General features: G+C 35.8%; 1 protein-coding gene across 5 annotated transcripts in view; it reads right to left on the minus strand.

Moving 5' to 3' along the window:
• GALNT13 (polypeptide N-acetylgalactosaminyltransferase 13) overlaps window positions 1-24,660 on the minus strand; it is a 542,562-nt gene that overhangs the window by 23,974 nt on the left and 493,928 nt on the right. For all 5 annotated transcript variants that reach the window (XM_072811435.1, XM_072811433.1, XM_072811434.1 and 2 more), the window contains one exon: window positions 14,625-14,723. In XM_072811435.1, the coding sequence (XP_072667536.1) occupies window positions 14,625-14,723 (99 nt within the window). The remainder of the gene's footprint in view (window positions 1-14,624; window positions 14,724-24,660) is intronic.

Genomic DNA, 24,660 nt, shown 5'->3' on the forward strand with positions numbered 1-24,660 from the left:
GACTAGTTACCTGCTCAAAATGCAGGCTTGTAATCCGCGCTCGCTGACATGGTCTCATCTTTTATTTCTAAAGTCTTGCTGTCCCAATAACAAATACTGAACATAGGTTTCTGAACACTATGGAAACAATTCTAGGACAAGAATATGTGCCCAAGAATCACTTCTTGAAGTAAAATGAAAACAATTTGTCTTTGGGATCTCTAGCTCACTTTGTAAACTACTGAGCAAGAGAGTAAGGTACTATAGTAAGCAGGATTCATTAATACAATAATAGATGGGACATTTCTGTTCCTATTCTATATTCCTTCTAGTTCACCGTTAAATCTTCCCATTTTAAACACCACTGATGTTACAGTCTATGTATGTTTAATACTTTACTCTGCCTGAAGGGTTTAAAGGAAGTCTACATTTTAAGAACTCTGATATATATAAGCATTATGCTCCAGGTACTCATACTTTACCAGTGTAGCACCAAAGAATAGAAATTGCAAGTTTAAGCCCAATTGGATATCCCACTAGACAGGCTTGACTGTGCAGATGCCGGTTTTTATGTGGCTGTGGTAGAGTTCTCAGGTGGCCCCAAGATTCCCATCCCTATATACTTGCGCTTTATACACACTCTCGCCTTGAGTGTGCGTGAGACTGTGCTTGCCAGGAAAGTCACTCCACAATTACTTTATGTTATAGAAGACCTAGAATCAGCCAACGTAAAGAGGTTTTCCTACTGGCCTTGAAGACACACACTGCCTGTTTGGGAGGGCCAGCCTAGCAGGGGGACTGGGGAAGTATTCCCTTCTGCTGCTGAGAGCAACGCCTGGCGGAGAGCCAACGGGAAAAAAAAGCTACACACCAAAAAGCAAAATGATGGAAGCTCAGTTCTCCAACCAAAAGGGACTAAAATCCACCAATAACCAGGAAGCTTGGAAGGGGACCCTGAGCCTCCAGTGAGGTGTCAGCTCTGGCCAACACTGATTTTAGTTCTGTGAGACCTACATTGGACCTGAATTAGACTTAGGGAACTGTGAGATAATAATTTTGTGTTCTTGTAAGACACCAAATTTGTGGTGTCTTGCTCTACAGCGATAGAAAACTGCTACAGTGCCCATTAGGAAAAAGGAAATACATACAAAAATTAGAATGATCCTTATGATGTCGTATATCTTTTCCCATGCGATGTCTCTATTGCTTATTTATTCATTCAATCGTTCATCCATCTACTTATTCAATAAATACTTTTAGGTATGTTATGCTTTAGGCATTCTCTGAACCATATAGGCTCTTCATGAAACTTTGAATTCAAAACACAAACGTTTAATTGGGTGCCAACATTTTTGTAAAGGTTTCCTCCACTATTCCAACCTGCCTTGAACTCTGTTCTCCATGTTCTCATTGCAATGATTTTCTATAACAAATTATTTTTCTCTTGATGGTATTCTCTGCTATATTTCCCCTGGTGAGATCATTCCTTAAATATTTATTCTCTAAACAATCTATCCTCACACATATAAATTGCAAAGAAAGTCAAATGGATTATTGGATAGGATAATTTCCTTCAGTCATAGGCAATTTAATACATACTTTCCCTCTATCACTATCTCATTGGGTGATACCATGGAGCACCAAGATATTTGGTCTTTGAGGTTCTTATTGATTTATGCCTGCAAATGAAAGATAGATGTAGCAGCAATAATATATACCATTCATGTGACACCTTTATAAACTAGTCTATTTGTTTTAGAATTTTTAGCCACAAATTCATGGTGAAAGACTTTGTGCCATCCTTCCTGAATATATTTTTACCGGTATTTTGGTAATGTGTCTTATCTTAAAAGGTTGCACTTACACTGTATCATTAGGCACTTCTTGGAAGTCTGGTATATGGCATTGGATAAAAATGACAAAAATGATTGAATATATAAAATATATTAAAAGCCTCAAAAGGCAAATTATAATGTCTTAGATGGCACAAAGATACACTTTCTATCAGTTACAACTGCCCCTTATCTGTAAAAGTAAATTACTCTTTAGACATAATTTAAAAAATTAGCCTCCAGATTATTACAACATTTGTACTGGCTGCGAATAAAACTAAATTTTTCTAGGTGGTTTCAAGCTTAAAGTAGTCCTTTTTATTTCTGGTGTTCCTCATTGCCGCAAACAAAGATCAGGCTCTAGTTAGTTTGCTAGTTAGTTTGCGACTGAAACACAGATTCAAGGGCAAGTAGTTTAGGAGCCAGATGATCCCAGGGAAGACTAGCAGGGGAGTAGGAAAGGAAAAAGAACTAACAAAGCACATTACAACTAGGCCCACTGTGGATAACTAGAACTTACAGCGCTGCGGCTCTCTGCTCTAGAATAAGCGGCCCCCCGAGGGGGGAAGGAGCTGGGGATAATACCCGCCGGCGCCCTCACTTTGCTCGGGGCCCTCCGGGGGGGGGATCAGGCCCGGGGTGGGGGGGGGGGGCGGCGGGCAGAGCGGCTCTGCGGCAGGTGCTCAGGCGAAGGGTAAAGCTTCTGGCTCCGGAGGCTGGGCCGCCCGTACTGGAGAGAAAGCCCATGCCCTTTAGGGCGGCCTGCCCTGTGTTAGGCAAGAATGAAGTCATTTTAAACATATTGTTTATGGAGATAAGTTAGGCCTCATCCTATGTGTTTCTTCAATGACCTTTCAGGATAAGCATTGTATTTCCTCTCGTTACAAATGAGGAGGGGGCTTGTGTGTGTGTGTGTGTGTGTGTGTGTGTCTTAAAGGTTTTTGTAGGTACTCATGAGAGACACACAGAGACACAGAGAGAGGCAGAGACACAGGCAGAGGGAGAAGCAGGCTCCATGAGGGAGCCTGATGCGGGACTCGATCCTGGGTCTCCAAGATCACGCCCTGGGTCGCCGAGGGCAGGTGCTTAACGGCTGAGCCACTCAGGCATCCCCGGGCTTGAAAATGTGAAATAAATTCCCCCACTCATTCACTTTATAAAACCCGTCTCTGACATGTAGCCTATCAGCCTCCCAAATCCCACATCTTTTCACACACTTAACATTTGCTTCTTGGATATTTTTAAAAAAATTAAACTCTAAAAAAGTGAAAAGAAAAGAAAAAGAAAACGTTTCTAGCCTATTCAGATTTCACTGTTTTTCCAAAAAGAGTCCATTTGATCCCATGTTCATTTTTTTCCAGGATCTCATCTGATACCACATTACATTGAGTCATCATGTCTCCTCAGCCTGCTCTTACAGATGCTCAAATTCTCCTCTTTTTGATGACTTTGACAGTTTTGAGGAGCACTGGTTAGGTATTTTATAGAATGTCCCTAAGTTTGGGTTTGTCCAATCTTTATCTTGTGGTTAGAATGCTTTTGAGAGGAAGACCATGGAGGTGAAGTGCCATTCTCATCACATCATTTCAAGGCTGCATGCTACCGACATGACTTACGATGTAGAGCCTTGCTCACTTACCCAGGGTGATATCAGCCATGTTTGTCCATTGTCGAGTCACCCACCACCACCACCACTACCAGCTTCCATGTTTTACTGTTTGAAAGCAACTCAATAGGCACAGTCCACAAGCAAGGTGGGCAAGAGAGTTGGAAGGGGGATTATCTACATAAATTATTTGGAATTCTTCTTTATAGGAGATCTCAGAGGTCAATTTTACCATGTGTCTAAAAACTTCAGTCAAAAATTGGGGGATATATCTTTATATTAGATTTATCTGTAACACACTAAGACTCCTATCATAAATTTTGTTTGGGCCACTTGTTTCCCTGGCAAGATGAAGAAGAGGTCTCTTTAGTAGATGCAGTTATAATGTGACCATTTTTGACACATAGAAGTGGCACTTGCTCTTAGCAGTGTGTGAGACGTGGATTGAACACTGTCCATTGTGAGCTATAAAGGCCACTTTGACCATTCCTTGAAGTTACAAAGAGCATAAAATGCACCTCTGAGTTTTTCAGGCTTATTTTTTTTTTATTTTTATTTTTGCAAAAAACAGTGTCTCAAAAAAATTCTGCATATCCTCACTGATACACACACATTTTATACTTTTTTTAAATAAAAAGAACATTCCCTAAATCTACTTTTAAAAGTTAGCAAACTAGAAAGTTGGAGTGGAAATATACCTACCTGGTAGGTTTTCATTAGACTAAGATCCTTTATTAGAACTTGGAATGGACGCTAGGCTGTTCCTATGGTAACCTACTGAAGCTTTTTTTTCTTTAATGGAAACATCATTTCTGTATATACTACATGTAGCTTCTTGGTCTCTTTTGGATCAAGTCCTTTGATAAGAGAATAAAAGAAATGAACTGAAAGAATGTTCTATAGTCTCTCCCCACTTGTGGTGAAATTATACTTGGGTACTAAATAACAAGAATAAAAAGCCCTTTTCATCTGGGCTGTATTCACCTTGTCATTTTTAATAACACAAGTTCATGTCCAGGTATTTTCATGAGGTTGTATTAGAAACAGGTTACAAGCTCTCCTTTGACAACCTTTGCAGTCTGAAAGCTCTTTGCTCCTTTTGTCCCTTCAAATAAAAATTCCCTTGCTTGACATTTACATTCTATTATAATCTTAGCTCCTCTCCTTATAAAACTTAATGTTCTTCTCTCCTCAGTACAGACCTTCTACTCCATTTGGGCCAGTATCCTCACTGTCCTTGCATATGCTCCATTCTCCATGCCCAGCGGCAGCTTGGTGAAGCCTTCCAGACTCACCCCTGCTCTTAGCAGACCTTTTTCTGAATGGCTCCTAAGGCAAAGGCATCTAAATATATTTTTGTTTCAAACATGATTGTTTTGTATTCTCATCAAGATGGAGTATAGAGATTGTGCCTATTTATTTGTTTATATTTCATCTTATAAAAAGGTGGAAGTAGGCTTGAATAGAATTTTACATTGATATGTAACACGCCCACAGTGAGAAATGAGAGAAAAAAAAACCATCTGCGTAAACAATGGTAATGTTTACAAGAATAAAAGAATCCAATATAAGGCCAATATAAATATTTTTTCCAGAGAATACTCTTAATTTCCCCTGGATGAACCATGTGTTTGGCAGTACAAAAGAAAAGAAAAACCTGTTTCACAGGAGACAACCCATTCTTCCTAATGCTCAGTGCAGTAAGAAATTCTCTTAGGGACACTTATGGAAGGCCTCCACGTCCATGAAACGAATAGCATCTTTATCAACTTCCTTATTCACAAAAAAAGAGTTTGAGTTTTGGGTATATTTTCACATTCGTCTTGGTGACCGTACATTGCTGGGTATACATACAGTGTTCAAGGAACTCTTGATTAACGGAGTTTTTTTTTCTTTAAACCAGTAGGTTCTGGTAACTGACAGGTTGCTCAAAATTTTCACATTGTTCTGAGACATTCTCCAGTAACATTACCTGTTACTTCTCTTCTATAAAATTTAATAACTATGGTAGAATTAAGAACTCAGTAAGATGAAGAGTATTTTAGGAACAGCAAAGCAAGTAATTAGAAGTATGGATTCTGCTTGGCTCCAGGTGAATATAAAAGTAGGCTAGCCAACTCTGTTAATTTAGAAATCACAGACATTGTTCACCTTAGAAGCTAATAAAGTAGCCTTTACTACTAGATAAAGCCAAGATGAAATTATTACCTCATCTACTATAAACTGCTTCAAATGGTAAATTCAAATAATTATTTATATCTTCAGTGAAATTTAGGCATACGTGTGGTCTAAGGGGGAAAAACAGGAGGTCATTTCAAAGGACTTTAACGTTCTTTATATATAGTAGATTCATGCATTCACATTATCAATTTTTTAATATTAAATATACGAAAATGTCGGCAGGAAGATTACTTGAACAAGGAAATAGCTTAGAGTAATAAAGTAATAATAAGACTAAGATGTTAAGTGAAGAAGAATTATACTAAGTCAGGAGAAAAGCACTTGATAAAATGGAGAAAGGAATGAGGTTCAGAAGATTGAAATAGCGCAGAGGAGAAAAGCTCAGCTGGGACTAAATGGTTGAATGCAGTCAGGCTTATGTTGGAAATGTTAGCGGAAAGCTTGGAGTCTGTACTTAACGTGGGCTGCAGAGGAGATAAACAGGTGAGCTAAGGGAACAGACTGATGCTGCTAACATTCTTCATCTAGTAGATTTTTGTGCTAACAGCTTAGCTTTCTCAGTAAGAAAAGTTCTATTGAGGGTGTGAGATAAGAGAAGTAGTGTGTGTGTGGGTGTGTGTGTGTGTGTGTTGGGATTTTATTAAACGAGTAGTATTGTACTTTTTTCTTTCTGAGAGTGTGTGATATTTAACTTTTTAAGGGAAGTCTTAAAAAAATTCTGAGAATCCCTTAATTAAATGAATATAAACTTACCTGAATTTCCCAGAAAGCTCAAAATATTTTAACATTTAACCCTATAGAAATTTAAGGCCTGTAGAGCATAGGATGATATGATACATCATAACTAATTGATTAATAACAGAATAAATATTTCTTTTGTCCTGCTACGTACACTGACGTAACTTTGATATCGTTGTTGATTCCCTAGATGACTTTTATTTTTTTAAAAGATTTTACTTATTTATTTGAGAGAGACAGAGGGAGAGAGAGGGAGAGGGAGACGTAGACTCCCCATTGAGCAGGGAGCCCAACTTGGGGCTCCATCCCAGGTCCCCGAGATCATGATCTGAGCCGAAGGCAGACGCTCAACCGGCTGAGCCACCCAGGAGCCCCCAAAAAAGACTTCTTGAGGACTGTTGTTCCTCTAAGTTTAGTCTGGTATCCCTCCTTGTTGCTTTCTTTATCAGGAATCACAGTAGAAATTTTTATCATTTCAACACCAGGAATAACTGAACCTTTCTGAAGGTGGCTTGTTTTTATATTATTGACACAATGAATCATATAACCAACTTCCTACTGAATAGCTAGAAAGCTCAAAGCCAAACGTGTGTCTTATTTAAAAGAATGTAGAATTTCAGGGAATTAATTGTAAGTACTTTACAGGAAAATAGTAAAATTGCTTTCTAGGTTAACTAGAGCTGCCAATTTTTCCATAGCTTTTGAAAAAAAAATCATGTGACAGATATTAACTGTCGGTATGTAGACATACATAAAATTACACCTAGAGGAAAAGATAAATCTAAGAAATGGCCAATATTAGTGCTCATTTTATAGGAAACCTTAAGAAACAAGTTCACAATCACTGAGTAACTCCTACCAAGGAAAGACGGAGGTTGAACACGATAGATTTGCTATTTGTTTTTATGCCAGGACACACTCTAACCAGGCAAAGTAGACAAAAATCATACCCTACGTTTAAGTTCCTGCAAATTTCAATCGCTTCCAAACTTACTAGATATTCCTTTAATATAAATAATGATGCTCTTCACTAGCTTGCCTGTATCCAGCTCATTTAAACATTTAATGAATAGTACATGCTCCTTCTTTCCTCCCAGGCCATTTCATTTCACTTGCAAATTTACCCTGGTGATTTTAATTCTATTGTGCAAACTTTACTAAAAGGGGACCAAATTAATGTAGAAAGGGCTTCTAAATAATTATAGTACTGATAAAAATGCAAACTGTAAAGTCAATTCATTTTCGTTGGATGAATGTATTCATTACAATCTGTGAGTACATTAGAATGCATTACTAAAATAATTAAGCTTTTTCTAAGAGAGGGTCTGTATTGAGAGAATTTGTTTACTCTCAAAATTTGTTTATTGGCATAGGTTTAGATTCTTCTTAGATACAAGTAGTTACATTTTAGAAGAGGAGACATTTGTCTGAAAGTATGGATAAGACCTAATGATCTCTTCTTTACCTTGGCAGAAAACTAGGTTTTAATAAATGGCCAGCATAAGCTTCCCTAAAGGCTTGCTACCTTGAAAAATGCCTGTGAATCATTTACTACAATAAATTACATGGAATGTTTCCATATGCTTTCTAGCTCTCTCCAAATCAGTGGCACCAGGGAGAAAGAGAAACATTATAAATGCATTTGCTAAAATATGAGTATTTTTCCACCGTTCTATATTTTTGTCTTTAGAAAAAATGAGTACAATATGTATTGGGGCTGAGTTTTCACCTTTTTATTACCAAGGTTTGGGAACCCAAAGGGAAAACATTCACCACTGGATTTTTAAAAATTTTATACTGACACTTGTTATTAAAGAAAAATGGTTATTTTATAAATATTATATTAATCTAATTTGTACTTAATTATAAATATATTTTATATAAACGCTAAATAAAAAATAGTGTCAGATATAATATATGGCCAGTAAGATGAAGGTCTTTTTGCCAATTTTGATATGGGCTCCTTTAAGGTGATGTAAATATCACTTAAAAGCACCTCATTAAAAAAGAATGGTATTTTTACATCAAAAAAGAGAAAGCATAAAGGCAAGCAGTGATTGAAATACATAAACTATTTAAAAGTCTGCACATCAAAATACACTAAAAACAAAATGTCATCAGAAAAAATATCTGGAACAGGTATCACGAAAGGTAATAGTCTCCATAAAATATTTTTATAAGTGGACAAGAGAGACAAGAACTCCTTCAACCACCAACGAAAATGTAAGCAAAAACAAAAGCATAAACCCGACTAGAAGATCTACACAAAGTATTGATGTCAGTTTTTGAACTGCTTAAGTGTACTGATAACATTAGAGATACGATTTAAAATAAGATAAAATGTTTCTCCCATACTAAATTGACAAAGATGAAAAACAGAACAAAGCAAAAATATAATACCCGTTTAGGGTTGTCTACTCCCATCACAATCCTGGGGGCGAGGGCTTGGAAATCAATACAAATGCAATGCACTTACTCTTGATGGGGAGTCAGCGAGATTTAGATTCAAATTGGCTTTACCTCCTAATCATATTACCAATCTCTCAGGGTTCCCATTAGACTCATGAGTAAAATCAGGATAATAATACTAGTACTTCATAGATTGTTGTGGGAATCAAAAGCAGTAATGTATGTACAATATTTATCATAGTGCCTCTTTGTAATTTAGTGATTAGTCCCATTAGACAAGTAAAACCTTAAAAAGGACAATTTGTCACTATATATTAAAAGCCTTATAATGTTGCATAAGTTTTCACTTATCAAATTTACTTCTAGACACTATTTCTAAAGAAGTAAATACGGTGCTCACTAGATTTTAGCTACAAGTTTATTTATGAGCTTCATCTGTAACAATAAAAATTCACTAATGGTACTGTGTATAAATAATAAGGGATTGACTAAATAAATTACAGTGTGTATTCATTAAAATATGCCCTGTTAAGGTTTAAGAAGTTGTTAGCCAATGGATAGCCAAAAAGAAGCTACATTATTTGTTTTTTTTTTTTATTTTTATTTATTTATGATAGTCACAGAGAGAGAGAGAGAGAGGCAGAGACATAGGCAGAGGGAGAAGCAGGCTCCATGCACCGGGAGCCCGACGTGGGATTCGATCCCGGGCCTCCAGGATCGCGCCCTGGGCCAAAGGCAGGCGCCAAACCGCTGCGCCACCCAGGGATCCCCCGTTATTTGGGTTTTAAAGAATATGTCTTAAGTTTGTGAGTGGAGTAGTATGCGGTCAACACTGCAAGTAGAAAGAAAAGGATCAGTGAACTGCAGAGATGGGAAAATGCACAGAGCTTACAGGGAATAGACATAAGATATATGTCTGCAGCACACACACACACAAAAACTGTTACAACATCAAGGGAGGCAATGCTGGGAAGTCAGATGAGGATGAAATTATGTGGGGTTTTGTTTATCTACATAACTAAGGAATACATAATTAAGGAATTTTTATGTTAGTAACATTGGGCAGTGGAGAATTGCTGGAGATTTTAATAAACGTTTAATTATAATGTGGCATATACAGAATGTACGTATGGAATTCCATTTGACGTGTGGAAATAATGAGGTTTTCTGACCACATAGGTGAAAGAAGACACAGGCTACAACAAAGATAGAGGCCCTAGTTAAAGAGTCTTAGTGATAGGAATCAAGATAAATTACTTTCATGCAAATATTAGGATTGGGTGACCAATCAAACTTTAGAAGTGTCTATGTTGGGTTTCAATTTTGGATGCTTATGTGAAAGAAGAAACTGAGCACAGTCTGGAAATATTTGAGTTTGAGATGCCTGTAGAGATTCCCAATAATTAATTGGCAACAGATTCCAGAGTTCAGGAGAGAGGCTGGGGTTGAAGATACAAATCTGAGTCATAAGCATTGTAGGAGACATGGAAATGCTTTCAGGAATCAACTTCATCTTTTCAGAAGTATAGAGAAGACAATCCCATAACTTTTAGTGACATACTTTCTACCAGGAAACCGTAAGGTTTTTTCACTTATAAAAATTTATGTTCAAGTTTTAATCAAATTCCTATTTCTGCCATGCTTTTGAAAGTGTTTTATGATCACCATATTATTTGTTAATGAAAGCATTTCAAGAACAGATAGGAATGGACTTTTTCTAATTTTGTCATTATTCCTTGAGACAGAAGATTCTTATTACTAAGGTTCTAAAAGAATACCTCAAAAAAAAAAGAATACCTAAAGATGATCAAATGTTGAATGTAATAATAATTCTACACTTGGTGCCTTATTTTTAAAGTATTCTTGCTACAAAAACTTCCATGCATTCTTTCATTTATGTGGCTAGTTTTTACTAGGTGCCTACCATATCCCAAGCCCTGCAGATGCTAGGCGTGAAGGGAGAATATGTTGGATATTTGAGTGTTTAAGTGTTTAAGAAAAAGATTTTCAGCAACTACTGAAAAGTAAGTTTCTTCCTGATATCTCCAAGAACATAAAAAAAAAAAAATTACCAAAACTCTTGTGCAAGGAGAAATGGTTAAGAGATAATTGTCACAAGCATAAAGCACCTTCTTTTAGAAATGAAACTGAGTGGAAATGCTAAAAAACAATCTTAACATTTGTTATGGATTTTGTGTAAAAGCAGGAGTGAGAAACTTGAATATTTTTTATGGGTTGGGGCTACTTTTAAAAATTTTAAACTAAATAACCATAAAAATAGATACCACTTCCATGGTAACATAAGAATAAAAATAAAAACAGGGAAGGTAGCTCTGAGAATAAATTCCTAAAATCTGTTCTTTTAAAAAGTAAGTAAAAAATGTAAATATGTCCCTAATTAGGGACCGACTAGGATTAATCATCCAAGAAATATTGAGTTCCATCAAAGTATAAGTTATAATAGGGTTTTATGTGATGGTTTAATTTTTTCACAATACACGTTAAAACAACAGGAAAGGCAATTCATTTCATTAAGCTTAACAATACTATAGGAAGTGCTGTGCATTTACCTTGCCTCTGGCATTAGCCACTGAATGGACGCTTTTTTTTTTTCTCTTATAGAGAAAAGAGAAACAATTGAGAATAGAAATGGAAATATGTAAAGAGAATAATTAATGGCAATAGTGAGTATATGACAGGCTAGTGTTAGTTATTAAACTTTACTAATCTTTAGAGGAAAAAAAATTGGGCAAAAGTCTTTTACTCATTTTACAAATCAAATATTAAAGCTAAAAAATATGAAGTAATTTACCTTAACTGACCCAATTAATCAGGTTAGAGCAATGCTTTAAAATGATACTTTTATTTTAGTCATTTTCTCTATTTTTGTTTAATTATGAAAGTAATACATATTATACAGAAAAATGTGGGGTAAAAAGTATAGTTTCTAATTCGAACTCATTCTTCTCACCAGAAGTAACTATATTCCAGGTAGAGTTCTATTCATTTCTAACAGATTATGTTGCATCTATATAAATATAGACATTAGAGATGCTTTATAGAGAAAAATGTTCACATATATTTTTTATAAATGAGGTCATTCAAAGTAAAATCTATTCTAGATTTTTTCCCTCCTTTTAATTTTCCATGACAATACGTATAGACCTCTTTCCCTCACTGTGGTGGCTATGTACTATTCTATACTATGGATGCACCACAATTTATTTAAACATTCCTGTCTTGGTAAATATTGAATTGGGTCCATTGTTTGTGTTACAGCCAAAAGGTCTCCTGTAAACTGTCTCCTATGCATATCTGCAGACATGAGTAACTATTTATATAGATGGAAAAATACTGGGTTTAATTTCTACCTTGCCATTAAGTTGATAATGTAGGGACATTAGGATATATGCAGGTATGGGTTTTTTACTTATTGTGTGTTCACTTTATTTATGAATCCCTAAGATCGGTGTCTTCACATAATTTTGGTTACGATGACAATAACAGCATTCTATGGCAATGTCTACATAGTACTGAGGTATAAGTTTATTGTTCTAACCATGAATTCTTTCATCTATTTCCTTGATTATTAGTTATTAGTTACCTACCAAATCCCAGGCCCGTGGCCAAGTACTGGAGATGAAGAGAAGAATAAAACATAGTCCCTGCCAACAAGGTTATGGTACAGTGGAATAGTTTATTTCTGGGTATTTGAACACTTATAAATGAATAATTTATAACAATACATAATGTATTTTTTAACAGTATAATGTAATTTTCAACAGTGATGATCCAGGTGTTTTGTGTCATTTAGACAAATACAGGTCTATGACTGGTAATCTTTTTAACATGAACTATGGCAACTTAAAAAATCTATGAGGATAATTCATCTAGGTTGTCATCCTTATCATTACCTATTTTCATTTTCACCTGCATTAGAACCAAAATGATGTCATAAATAATGTGGGTTTTTGGAATTCTGTAGGTCATCATGGAGCAGATGATCGATTAACATTTTTCATAAGCTGTTGAAACACATTCTATTTGTCATTGAAACATTGAAACATTGAAACATTGAAACACACTTCTATTTGTCCACTCAGTATCCATGGTATATAGACCGTGAGGACATTTACACATTAAGTCTAGTAAAATATTCTGTGTTTTTGTGCTAGAGGAATTCAAGTAAAGTATTTCTAGTCAAAGAGACTTAGAGGAAGGGTGTAAAGCCTTTAGGAAATCTTGTTTTTCCTAATAAAGGGACAGTCGTGGCTACTAGAGCTCTTCTCTACCCCGATTTCTTCCTGCCTTGAATGTGGATGTGATGTCTGGAGTTTCAGCAGCCCTCATGTGATCAGCTGATGATAAGAGTTAATTTTAAGTATTGAGGAATAGAAAGAAACTTTTTGTCTTTTGACAAGTCACTGAAGACCTGAAAAATGTCAAGAGTGGACTACCTTCAGATTTCTTACTTCCATTTGTGAAAAAAATTAAACCCTCCACATTTAGTCCTCTAACAATTAAGCTTTTTGCCATTTCCAGTTAAATTCATTGGGATTCTATTGGTTTGGGTAGTAGAGGCCTCTCACATTCATTGTGAATCAGTACAAAAGCTGGACCATTTCTGAATGCTCTGCCATTATTCTCTCTAAATTGCTCCTATTTTCTTTCACAAAGTTATTTTTCTTGCTATAACTTAAAAACATTGATTTAAATATCTTTCTGCTTAAGTTGAGATTTTGGAATACAAATTAGGATTTTAATCTTTCTTTTGTTTGTTGTTTAAGAGGAAAATCTCATTTTTGAATGTTCTCTATTAAATCACAGAGGTTCTATTTGAAGTATGGTGTCAAAACTCAGTAGGGTTATTGCTTTTTCTCTGTAGATTCTTGACACATTCAGCTGCATTACCAGTGCATTGCCAGTATAACCATGATGTTGTGCTACATAGAATAACTTTTACTTTCTTATTTCACTCTAATGAACTAGATTAAGAACTCACTGGTGCGTTTCTCCTCGACTTTTGAGGATAACTTGTCTACAGTGGATTAGCACCTAAAACTCTGTTATGAATTCCTACACATTCCAAATTTTGCCTCTCAAGATGGCCATGACAGCAGGGCTCCTCCACCTGAAGACCCAGAGCTAAGCAGCCTCCACATGAGTCTTCATCTGACATCCATGTGCAGAGCCACTTTCCAACATTTAAAGAGAGCACAAGAATCTTTGTTATAATATGACAGATCTCTGATAATTGGACTGCAACACACAAAAAAAGCTATCCTAGACTTTTAGTCAGCCATCAGTTTTGTTTAAATACTACATTTTTACCTCGTTCAAAGGGTATCTTCAGATACCCAAAGCAAATATATAACAGGTGTGCTTATTTGTGCATTTTAAAATTTTACTGAATCTCAGAAATTCATAGAAAACATGATATACATAAACATTGACAAAATAAATTTAGAATAATCACTAGAAATTTAGAATTAATTTCCCAATGTTGATTGGGAAAACATCGTGATTGTTGAGGGATTATTTTATACTATTTAGTTAGTAGAGCAAAATGTAGCCTTCATTTGCTCATACATGGTAAAATGAGACATGTCTAAAATATTTGGCTATCTTCATTAATTGGGCTCACTGAAAGTGTTGTCCTATTTATTAAATTGTGTGGTGCTTTCTTAAGCTTTCTTAAGATACTTGGGGTAATAAAAGAGCCAAATAAGTTCTTGATTTGAGGGCCCATTAATTTCCTAAGCTAAAACTTTATTGTTATTGGCATGTGAGTCATGTTTTACTGTGATAGTTTTCATAGCAATATTTTCCCCCAAAGATGAAGCTGATAAAAAAAAAAAGAGAGAGAGAGAAGAGTTTACCTGATTTCCTCCCATACCATGGCAGTTGAATATACCCACTTTTTCATTTTCTTTGCGGCCCATGTTGTCTAAACATTGGTTGGTTTCAACATTTCTTATCTAGAGGAAACACACAAAAACAGAAGTCAGATAGTGATTTAAATCAGAAATTCTGGGGCACCTGGGTGGCTCAGCGGTTGAGCATCTGCCTTTGGCTCGGGTATAATCCCAGGGTCCTGGGATCAAGTCCCGTGTCAGGCTCCCCACAAGGACCTGTTTCTCCCTCTACCTGTGTCTCTGCCTCTCTCCCTGCATCTCTCATGAATGAATAAATGAAATATTTTTTAAAAAATAAGAAAATCTTCCTGGTATCATCAAATTGTATATTGATAACAAGATGATACATGTTTGCAAGGAAATTTCTCCAAGAAGAGCTCATTGTTTTAAGTGTTTCTTTTTCTTTTTCTGTCTATTCTTAATTTTGTACAAATTCTGATCTCCTACTAAAGTAAATTTGAACAGCAATGGCATTGTCATTAGCAGCTAATCAAGAGGCACTCCTCATTTATAGCATGGTATCAAAGAAAGGAAATATCTACATATTACAAATTATTCTTTCCTAAATCCTTTTAAAATTAGGACATTTGCCAAATTTCTCTAAAAAAACAGTCTATTCTTGAACTCCTGTGGCAACATATGCAAAGGAATTGAAATAAATTGGTTAAATATTCAAATTTATGTGTTTTTAGACTGCCTTATTACTAGATGTTCCATCCTATGTTAATAAAGATTAATTATTGTTTATTTCTGTAAATATGTAAAACATATTCATACAATCTTTTCATTCCTAATGCCAAATGTAATGGAAAAGAGTTGACCCTAAAAAAAGCTACTGCAAGACTAAATGGCGATTTCACATTAAAAATTCCTTAAAAACAAGATTAAATTGCCAAACATAAGATGCTTGGTTTATACTCAAATACTACATTAGTTCCATAATTAATGTAATGTTAATATGTATTTGAAACACATGTAATTGCGAAAGCCATTTATTGAGTTTAAAGATGCTAAAATTACTAAATCAAGCACAAATGAATAATCAAAATGGCATTTCTAATAAATGGAATGTTTTTAAGTCTTCCTTTAGTCTAAATCCCAAGTATGTATTTATATTTGTCCATTCAGCTTCTGAAAAGTTCTTATCTCTGACTCGTTAGAACATGTATATTTTACTGTTCACTCATACATTACTTGCATATATATCTGTTTTGTTATCTATGCTTTAACCACATGTTTCTTCATATTGGCAAATGAATAAGATCAAAAACTTCTAAAGAGGATGGATTAGGTTTATGTGAATCACTCTTTTGTATGACGTAGAACCCAAAAGTCAAGTAATGGTTCCTGGAGTTGGGAAAAATGGTGTGATTTGCATTAGGGCCCCAGTCAGCAATTAGGAAGAATAGGGATTGGAATTCATACTTTGGAAGGGTTGGAAGAGCTGAGCAGAATTGTCAAGCCCTGTTTAAATGCCTTGAGATTTAGAGCAGGATTATAGATGCTTTCCTCAAGAAATCTGAGCTGCAATCCATTAGAAAGGACAGAATACATCATGAATATTAAAGAGAAAGGAGGGGCGCCTGGGTGGCTCAGTAGGTTAAGCATTGTTCTTGGTTTGGGCTCAGGTCCTGGATGGAGCCCCACCACTTCCTGTGCAGAGAATCTGCTTCTCCCTCTCCTTCTGCCCCTCCTCCTGCTTGTGCTCTCCCCCCCCCCCCGCCTCTCAAATAAATACATAAATCTTTAAAGAAAATAAAGAGAAAAGATATAAGCTTCAAGAAGCAAAATCATGTGCAAGTCCCATACTGGTGGGTTTAGGTTATCTGATGTAGGTTGGTTCAGGCACTGGAGGATATGGAGACTATATCCAAAAGTTCAAGATTTTGGGGGGACCTTTAGCTCAGATAGGATTGAAAAAGGTAACAATTTATATATGATGTAGCATATCAGTCTGCCTATGCTTCGCATAATCTAATCAAGACATAACATACAGGTATATTCTTCGGTCCTTTCTATTGACTTTTCTTGTCAACATTTCATAAAAGGCAAACTTGAGAAATGATAAAATGCTGTGGATTTATTATCCTAAAAAAGTATAGAATAGTGTAATTCTATAATACTTAGGGCAATAAATATCTCACAAAGTGATTAATTCACCTTTTATGTAAGCTATGCAATGCAATCTGATTCAAAAGACCTCTGCTAGGTTCGTAGTACTTGAAGAGACACTAGTTAATAATTAATAGGGACTCCAGGCTGAATCATTTATAATATTTTGTCTCTTTGCTGGATGACAGATTCAAAGCCATATTCAGGCCAGTACATACCTTGACAGAAGCATTTTTAAGCATGAGGATGACCTATCAATAGCTTATTCTGGCTGCTGTGTGGAGAACAGACCAGAGGGAGGCATTAGTGAAAGCAGAGGACCACGTAAGGGGAATCTTGCAGTCCTGCCAGCTACAGATGATGGCTGCTTGAAATAGTAGGATAACAATAGAGGTAGATAGGTCAAATTTGGCATTTTTTTCTTTAAGATTGATTGATTCTTTGATTTACTTTAAAGACATAGAGATACAGAGTGTAAGTGTATGTGGGGGAGGAGCAGATGGAAAGAGCCCCAAATAGACTTGCATGGAGTTGTGGGGAAGGGGTAGCTTGATCTCAGGATGCCAAGATCATGACCTGAGCCAAAACCAAGAGCCTGACACGCAACCCACTGAGCCACCCAGAGGTCCCAAATTTGGGAAGCTTTTAAGATAGAACCAAGTAAGACTTGCAGTTGAATTGCATGTGAGCTATGACAGGGGGAAAAAGACATCAAGAAGCATTCTAAGGTTTTGCTTGAGCAAACAGCCAAATGATGTTTCTGTTTCCATTTACTGGAAAAAACATTTTGAGTTCTTGCATGTTGATAAATACATCTGTGGCCTTTCTATTGAAAATCAATTTGGTATATCTGAAATTCTTGGCTCACAATCTATTTCCTTGAGTAATATTTAAAATATTATGCTATTTACTTCCAGCACAAATAGTTGCTTTTGAAAAGTCTAATGATAATCTGGTTTTCTTTACCTTATTCTTTTTCACAAATGTCCATTTGCCTGAATGCTAAATTAATTTTTTTCTTTTCTTTAAAGTTTAATAGATTTATCACAATGCATCATAATATTGCTCATTCTGGATCACTTTTCCAGATACATAGCATTCCTTTTCAATGTGTAGTTTCCATTTTACTTTCAGGTGCATGTTCTTAAGTTATAGGTGCTCATGTTCATTTTGTTTTATGGCTTTGATTTTTCTCACTAGGAAATCCTATCATGTTGGATCTTGTTGCTTATCTCTCTATATGTCACCTTCTATTAAAAGTGAGATTAATGGGGATTTCTGGGATTATTGACTCATGTGTTGTTTCAAATTTAGCCTTTGATTCTAAATGAATTCATTCCTTAATTTCTAAATCTTTACTGCAATTTTGGCTCTTATTTAAGAGGTAATATAAATTTTATTTATAGCATTGTTTTCTACATTTTATTATACAATTTCTTTTAGCTTGTTCTGAAATATTAGGTTATATTTTTCTTGTCCGTGAGCATAAAGCTTTGGTGTCCTTGCATTGTTTACAGAGAGATCATTCTCCTCACGTTATCTTTGTGCTTCTTGTGGCCATCCTCTCTTACTATTGCTGTTCTTATTATTCTATGAGTCCAATTCTCCTCCTCTTTTAAGAGAGAGGGTTTGATGAGGAGATCATTTCTTGCTTTTTTTAAGAGAGAAGGTTTGATGAGGAGATCATTTCTTGCTTTTCTTTTTTTGGGGGGGAATCACCTGGCATCTTTAAACTATCCAAGTCCACACATTCCCAGTTAGTTAGTAGAGGGTGTAACGTGGCCATTGGAGGTTTTAAAAATCTCCCCAGGTAATTCTAATGTGCAGCAAAGTTTAGCAACCACCATTCTGGAGGGAGGTGTGCAGTGTCTTGATATTATATGGTGACATGACAATTACAATTACTTTTCCTTTTTAAAGTAAGTTCTTTTTCAGTGGTTCCCACCTGCAAAGCTTTTAGAATATACTTCCGATTGGCCTCATCATCATAGACTATGATCCAAATGGTCTGGAGAAGGACCAGGAGACAGTTTAAAGCTCTGCAAATGATTGGAGCGTATATTCAGGGTTAAAACCCCCTTGAGCAAGAGAACACAATAGAGTACTTGCTAGCTGGGGGCTTAGCTGTTTTGTGGATCATTCTGAAAACTCTGGGCGCTGATGGAAAGAAAAGGTGGTTTTCATAGTAAAGGTGATTCCTTCAGTATGCAGTGGGGAAGTTGAAGGGCAAACATTTCCAGCTGTCCCTGACAGGGAAGGTTCACATGGGAGACCACTTCTCACTACACAAGTCTAGCTCTCCTGTTCCTGCACTTTTCTGAAGAGTTCAACAAAATTGCCTTCTATTTTTTGAGATCCCCTGGTTGGTTCTATTCATCGCTTATATTTTCTTTTCTTTTTTTTTAAGATTTTATTTATTTATTCATGAGAGACACAGGGAGAGGCAGAGACACAGGCAGAGGGAGAAGCAGGCTCCCTGCAAGGAGCCCGATATGGGACTGGATCCCAGGACTCTAGGGTCATGACCTGAGCCAAAGGCAGACGCTCAACTACTGAGCCACCCAGGTGCCCCCCTTTTTATCCTTTAAAAAAAAGATTTTATTTAAATTCAATTAGTTGACATATAATGTATTATTAGTTTCAGAGGTAGAGGTCAATGATCCATCAGTCTTATATATAATACCCAGTGCTCATTACATCCTTAATGTCCATCTCCCAGTTACCCTGTCCCTCTCTCCCGCACCCCTCCAGCGACCTCAGTTTGTTTCCTGTGATTGAGTGTCTTATGGTTTGTCTCCCTCTCTTATTCTGTCTTGTTTTACTTTTTCATCACTTTTGTCTTCACCTGGACTTTCCATTTTCTTTGTCCCTATTGTCTCTACCTCTTCAACTGGGCTTATTCCTTGAAGTTTCTCCTAAGAAGGAACTTCAGCTAGTGAGTTTTTAAGAATTCACAGGTCTCAGGTTGCTTAAGCCTTTCAGACATTAGAAAGGAGATTTTTCAGTGACTTACAAAGTGGATTGTGTAAAAACACCTCTCTCAGTTTCAGCTACTGTTCTCAAATTGGCCTGAAGCAATTTCTTATGAGTATCTGTTGGCAATTTGGGTGTTATCTGGGTCTCATTTCCATCGGACATCCCATCGCTTTCCTTCCATGGAGTATCCCATGGTCATGAAATTGATAGCTCGTATTTTGGGATTTGTGAGAATACTTGCCACTTAATTTTGTGGTCAGTGTTTTCTATCAATTTTTGGTTTTGCTATCTGAATGCTCTTTCTGTTTTAACTGTGTCACTGGTGCCACTACTTTTTTTTTTTTTTTTTTTTTTTTGATTTCCAAAATAGACTGATTTGGGGGAAATTCATGAAAAGAATCCTGTGCTAATTTGGATATATTCTAACTATTCCACAAAGTGGTTTGGTAATTTCTGGACATGTAATATTACCTGTTCCTTAGAATATAGCAGGGGCTAAGAAGATACAAAATAGAAACTCAAGTCAAATCTGGTGAGGTTCCTAGACTTAGGATCTAGACTAAAAACAAATAGGAGTCAGTTGTTTAGGACAGCTGTCAGAATGAGATGGGGTGACTGCTACTACCATCGCCACCAATAATAATAATTAGCAATTGTAATTGTATATGCTATGTGCTGTTCCGAGCACTTATGTGTAACAGGTAATTTATTACTTACAATCAATCTATTATCCTCATTTCATAAATGAAAACATTAAGATACAATGAAGTTAAATAATTTGTCCAAATAAGGAACGTTATTATAATCCTGACATCCAGATAAGCAGGCAGTATTTGTCAAAAAGGATGTGTGGAAGGAGCAAGAAGGATTGAGTTGTAGCCAACCAGAGTAAACATAACAATAGGTCATTCAGATAATGGGAAGATATATGGAACAAGAAACAAAAGCAGGCTAGAATCAGACGTAGGGGACCAAGTCAAGAAGACTAGATGCTGAGTGCCACACTGTTGGGCTGAGGTCATGTAAATAATTTCTGGCTATGGCCAAGATGATATCAGACACGAATAGGATGGGACATAGAATGTCAGGAACAGAAGAACCAATAGCCAACTAAAATAAATAAATAAATAAATAAATAAATAAATACATAAATAAATAAATAAGACCCTTCATCTGGATAGAGACAACATCAAAAGGTTTATGTTGCCATGCACACTTAGAAGGCAAGTTAGTGTACACTGGGGTTGTTTTTAAGTCAATGAACCCAACACCATGGATATCTGCTGTATTTTCTTAAAAATATAAAAATGATCACCAATGTGTACTGACAATCTTCATCAAACAAATCTTACTACAAATTGTAAGATGTCTCTGTATCTTATTTTTTGAGATGCAAAGGATGATCTGCTTTAGGATGATCTTGTGTGGTTTTAAAATCAGAACCTTTCTAAGAATGCCCTGGAACCTCAAAGAACATTGTTTAAGCAAAAAAGTGAATTTTAAGAAAAACTTTGATCTTGTCACTGGTACCAATTATCTGACAACACGAATTACTTGGTCATGACATTAATTCTGAGAAAAATCTAGGCAAACCACTACTCATGATCTTCATTCATTAGAAGTTCCTTACAGATTCTGTTTTATGACCTGCATTCACATAAGTAGAGCACACTGGTAGATCTCAGGTCTTTTGGTTCATTCTTTAAGTTATGGTATAGTTTTGAATATGTGGCATAGGGCCAACATAGTTTTAACTTTAATTGTTGTCTGCTTTGATTCCTTTGTTTACACATAATCTTTTATTGCTTGAAAACAATTTTTAATGACATAAAATTGAGAGTATTTTTTACCACTTGTGTTTTTATGTTTGAAATCAGCAAGTCTTTTTCTAAATGTTTCTACTCAGCAGCATCCTTGGTAATGTTCTTACCGTTTACAAGTTTGTTCATTAGCTTTTGCTCCCTCTGCTGGATTATAATAGCAAGAAACAATGAGAACTCAATTTTTAAAAAGGGGCATATACTCTTCCTCACCCTCATACCTTTGCATTCCAAAACCAATATGTAAAATCCATGCTAAAGATAATAATCTAAACTTAAACTAGCTTTTTTTTTTTGCTTTAATTACTCCAACACATGCTTATCCTTCAATTGCACATTATGTTACTCATTATCGTTATTTTACACATGTCAACCTCGTTTGGTTTCTCTTTACTTGAAAAGAAGAAATAGGCACATTTGCAGTGAATTCCAGTTTAATGTTAATGTTTCCATATTATAATTGCTCTAGTGAATATGCATTTAAGTATATTTTCTCTTTACCAAATTGTGCATAAATCAGAGGGATGAGTGCAAAATCTATATATTTAACAAGTCCAAGCTGACTGCTATGTATGTAGGGTTTAAAATGCCCTGTTTGGGCCTCAGGGCAGCTCAGTTGATTAAGCATCTGAGTCTTGATTTCAGCTCGGGTTATCAGGGATGTGAGCTCAAGCCCCAAGTAGGGCTCTGTGCTGGGCATGGAGTCTGCTTAGGATTCTCTCTCTCCCTCTCCCTCTGCCCCCTCCCCCATTCAGGTGCTCATTTGCTCTCTCTCAAATAAGTATTAAAGAACAAAATGCCCTGATTAATGACTACAAGATCTAAAAATTCTGATTACGTGAATACTTACCCCTGTGCAACACATACACAAAGTATAGAACATTAAATGTTTTCTTTCTTTTTTTTTTTTTAAGATTTTATTTATTTATTCATGAGACACAGACAATGAGAGAGAGGCAGAGACACAGGCAGAGGGAGAAGCAGGCTCCATGCAGGGAGCCCGACATGGGACTCAATCCTGGGTCTCCAGGATCACGTCCTGGGCTGAAGGCAGCGCTAAACCACTGAGCCACCCGGGCTGCCCTAGAACATTAAACATTTTCATTTATTTTGGTGGATAACAAAAGCAAACAACAAGAACACCGGGAGAATTCAATAAATGCCTAACTGGCATATAGTTTGTAACCATTTTTGTGTGTGCCAATATCTACCTGAGTAGTGAATGTAGAATTAGTTCTAGTCTAATTCTCAGCAGTGTGAAATAAAAAATATTTTTTTTAGGTGATAAACTCACTCATTTTGTCCACAGGTGGGCTACAACAGTCTTTAAAGTTACATCCAATGAAGAGTAACATCTTTTTTCTGTACACAGGCATGTTCAGTTACCCTACGTTGAAAATCAGCTACTCAGTCCCAAAGAGTTTGTGAAATATATCGTGTGTAAAGAGAATGCGCACATTAGTGTACGTCATCTAAAACAAGGCTTCCGCACTGGTTATCCTGATGAAAGATCAGGAAGGCTGTGAATCTATAAATAGATCTCCTGATTACCAACAGAGGGTAAATCTCTAAGCATCTTTGCATCTGACTTTGGCAGTCATTGATTGGCACCCTTAATCCCTGCAGCCAAGCAGCTTCACCTGCCTATTTTTAGTTACATAAATTTGCTTTTTAACAATATTTATGGAAAACAGTAACGATATGTACCAGAACCTTAACTCACTATTATTGTTAAAGGAGACAAAAGGCAAAGGAGTTCTGAGATTGAGGAGGTAATATGAAATGCAGAGACTAATGTCTAAACATCTTCAAAGCCATATGCAAATATAAATGGTAAGCCTCTAGAGTTAAGTCACTTGGCTACAGAAATCCACTTCTCCCTGTTGCCCTACATAGCTCACAATACATTTTTTTTTTCTTAAATGCTGGCTTGTCATAGGCCCCCAAATTTGAGGTCTTACAACTTTAGAATCCCATTTTTCAATGCTTGAATTTGCCTTTATATTTTCAAGATCAAAACCTGACATGTTAAATCTATATAAGCTAAAAGGCTAGGAAAGAATTTAATGCTGCAAAGAACTTGACTTCCTCATTCCATTAGGATATGCTTACTGAGCCTAAAAGGCACATGCTTCATTAAGCTACTTAAAGGTTTTAGTTCAAAGCAATTGCACAGCTTTTAACTTCCCATTGGAAATTGCATGTAATTCATGGGCTGGGTAAAGAATATTTCAATTACCTGAATAAAATTCAAACAGCAAATTAAGATACTGATATCAATAATTTTCCTAATGATTATTTTGGTGTGATCTAGGATAATGAGAAACTGATATCATATTTGCATCTTCCAATACAGCTAAGGGAGTTATAAAGAGAAATTGACAGATAAGAGCTAATATTCACCAATACACTGCAATATTACATAATAGGTTTTGAATAACATTGAAACTTGAGGAAATTATAAATTGTTAAATCCTACCAATTTCACTTTAAGTGATGAGGGCATACAAATATAAATAAATAAGTATATATATATATATATATATATATATACACACACACACACAACAAAATCTTGTTAAGTAGGTTGGACACTTGATACCTCCTTGAGGCTCTATTTGCAAAGAAAAAATACCTTCATTTATAAGGAAAGATAGCTTTGTATTTTCTTCTAAAAATGGTTAATGGTAAGCAATGAGAAAGAAAAATGTTTAAATAAATGTCTGTTATCCATTAACAGTTCATTCCAAACTCATTATCAAAATGTCTGTCTTAAATTATGTATACATGACTATGCAAAATCAAATTGGGAAGTAGTGTTTGGTAAAATTGTCCTTCTGTTTCCATGGAAACAGATGCTGGATTGTATCTCTCTTTAAGGCTGGTTTTAAAGTGGAAAACTACAGCACATTAATACCCCACAAAGTTTAAAACAACACATTCTCACAGATTTTAAAAAAAAATTATTGGGGGTTTTGAAGCAGCAGTTTATATAGCATGACTATATACTTCATGTAGGACATCTTTTATTTCTCTAAATTTCTTTTTTATTTTAATTATTTATTTGGGAGAGAGAACATCGGGAGGAGTAG

Source organism: Canis lupus, chromosome 34 (genome assembly GCF_048164855.1).
Source record: "Canis lupus baileyi chromosome 34, mCanLup2.hap1, whole genome shotgun sequence".
Taxonomy (NCBI): Eukaryota; Metazoa; Chordata; class Mammalia; order Carnivora; family Canidae; genus Canis; species Canis lupus.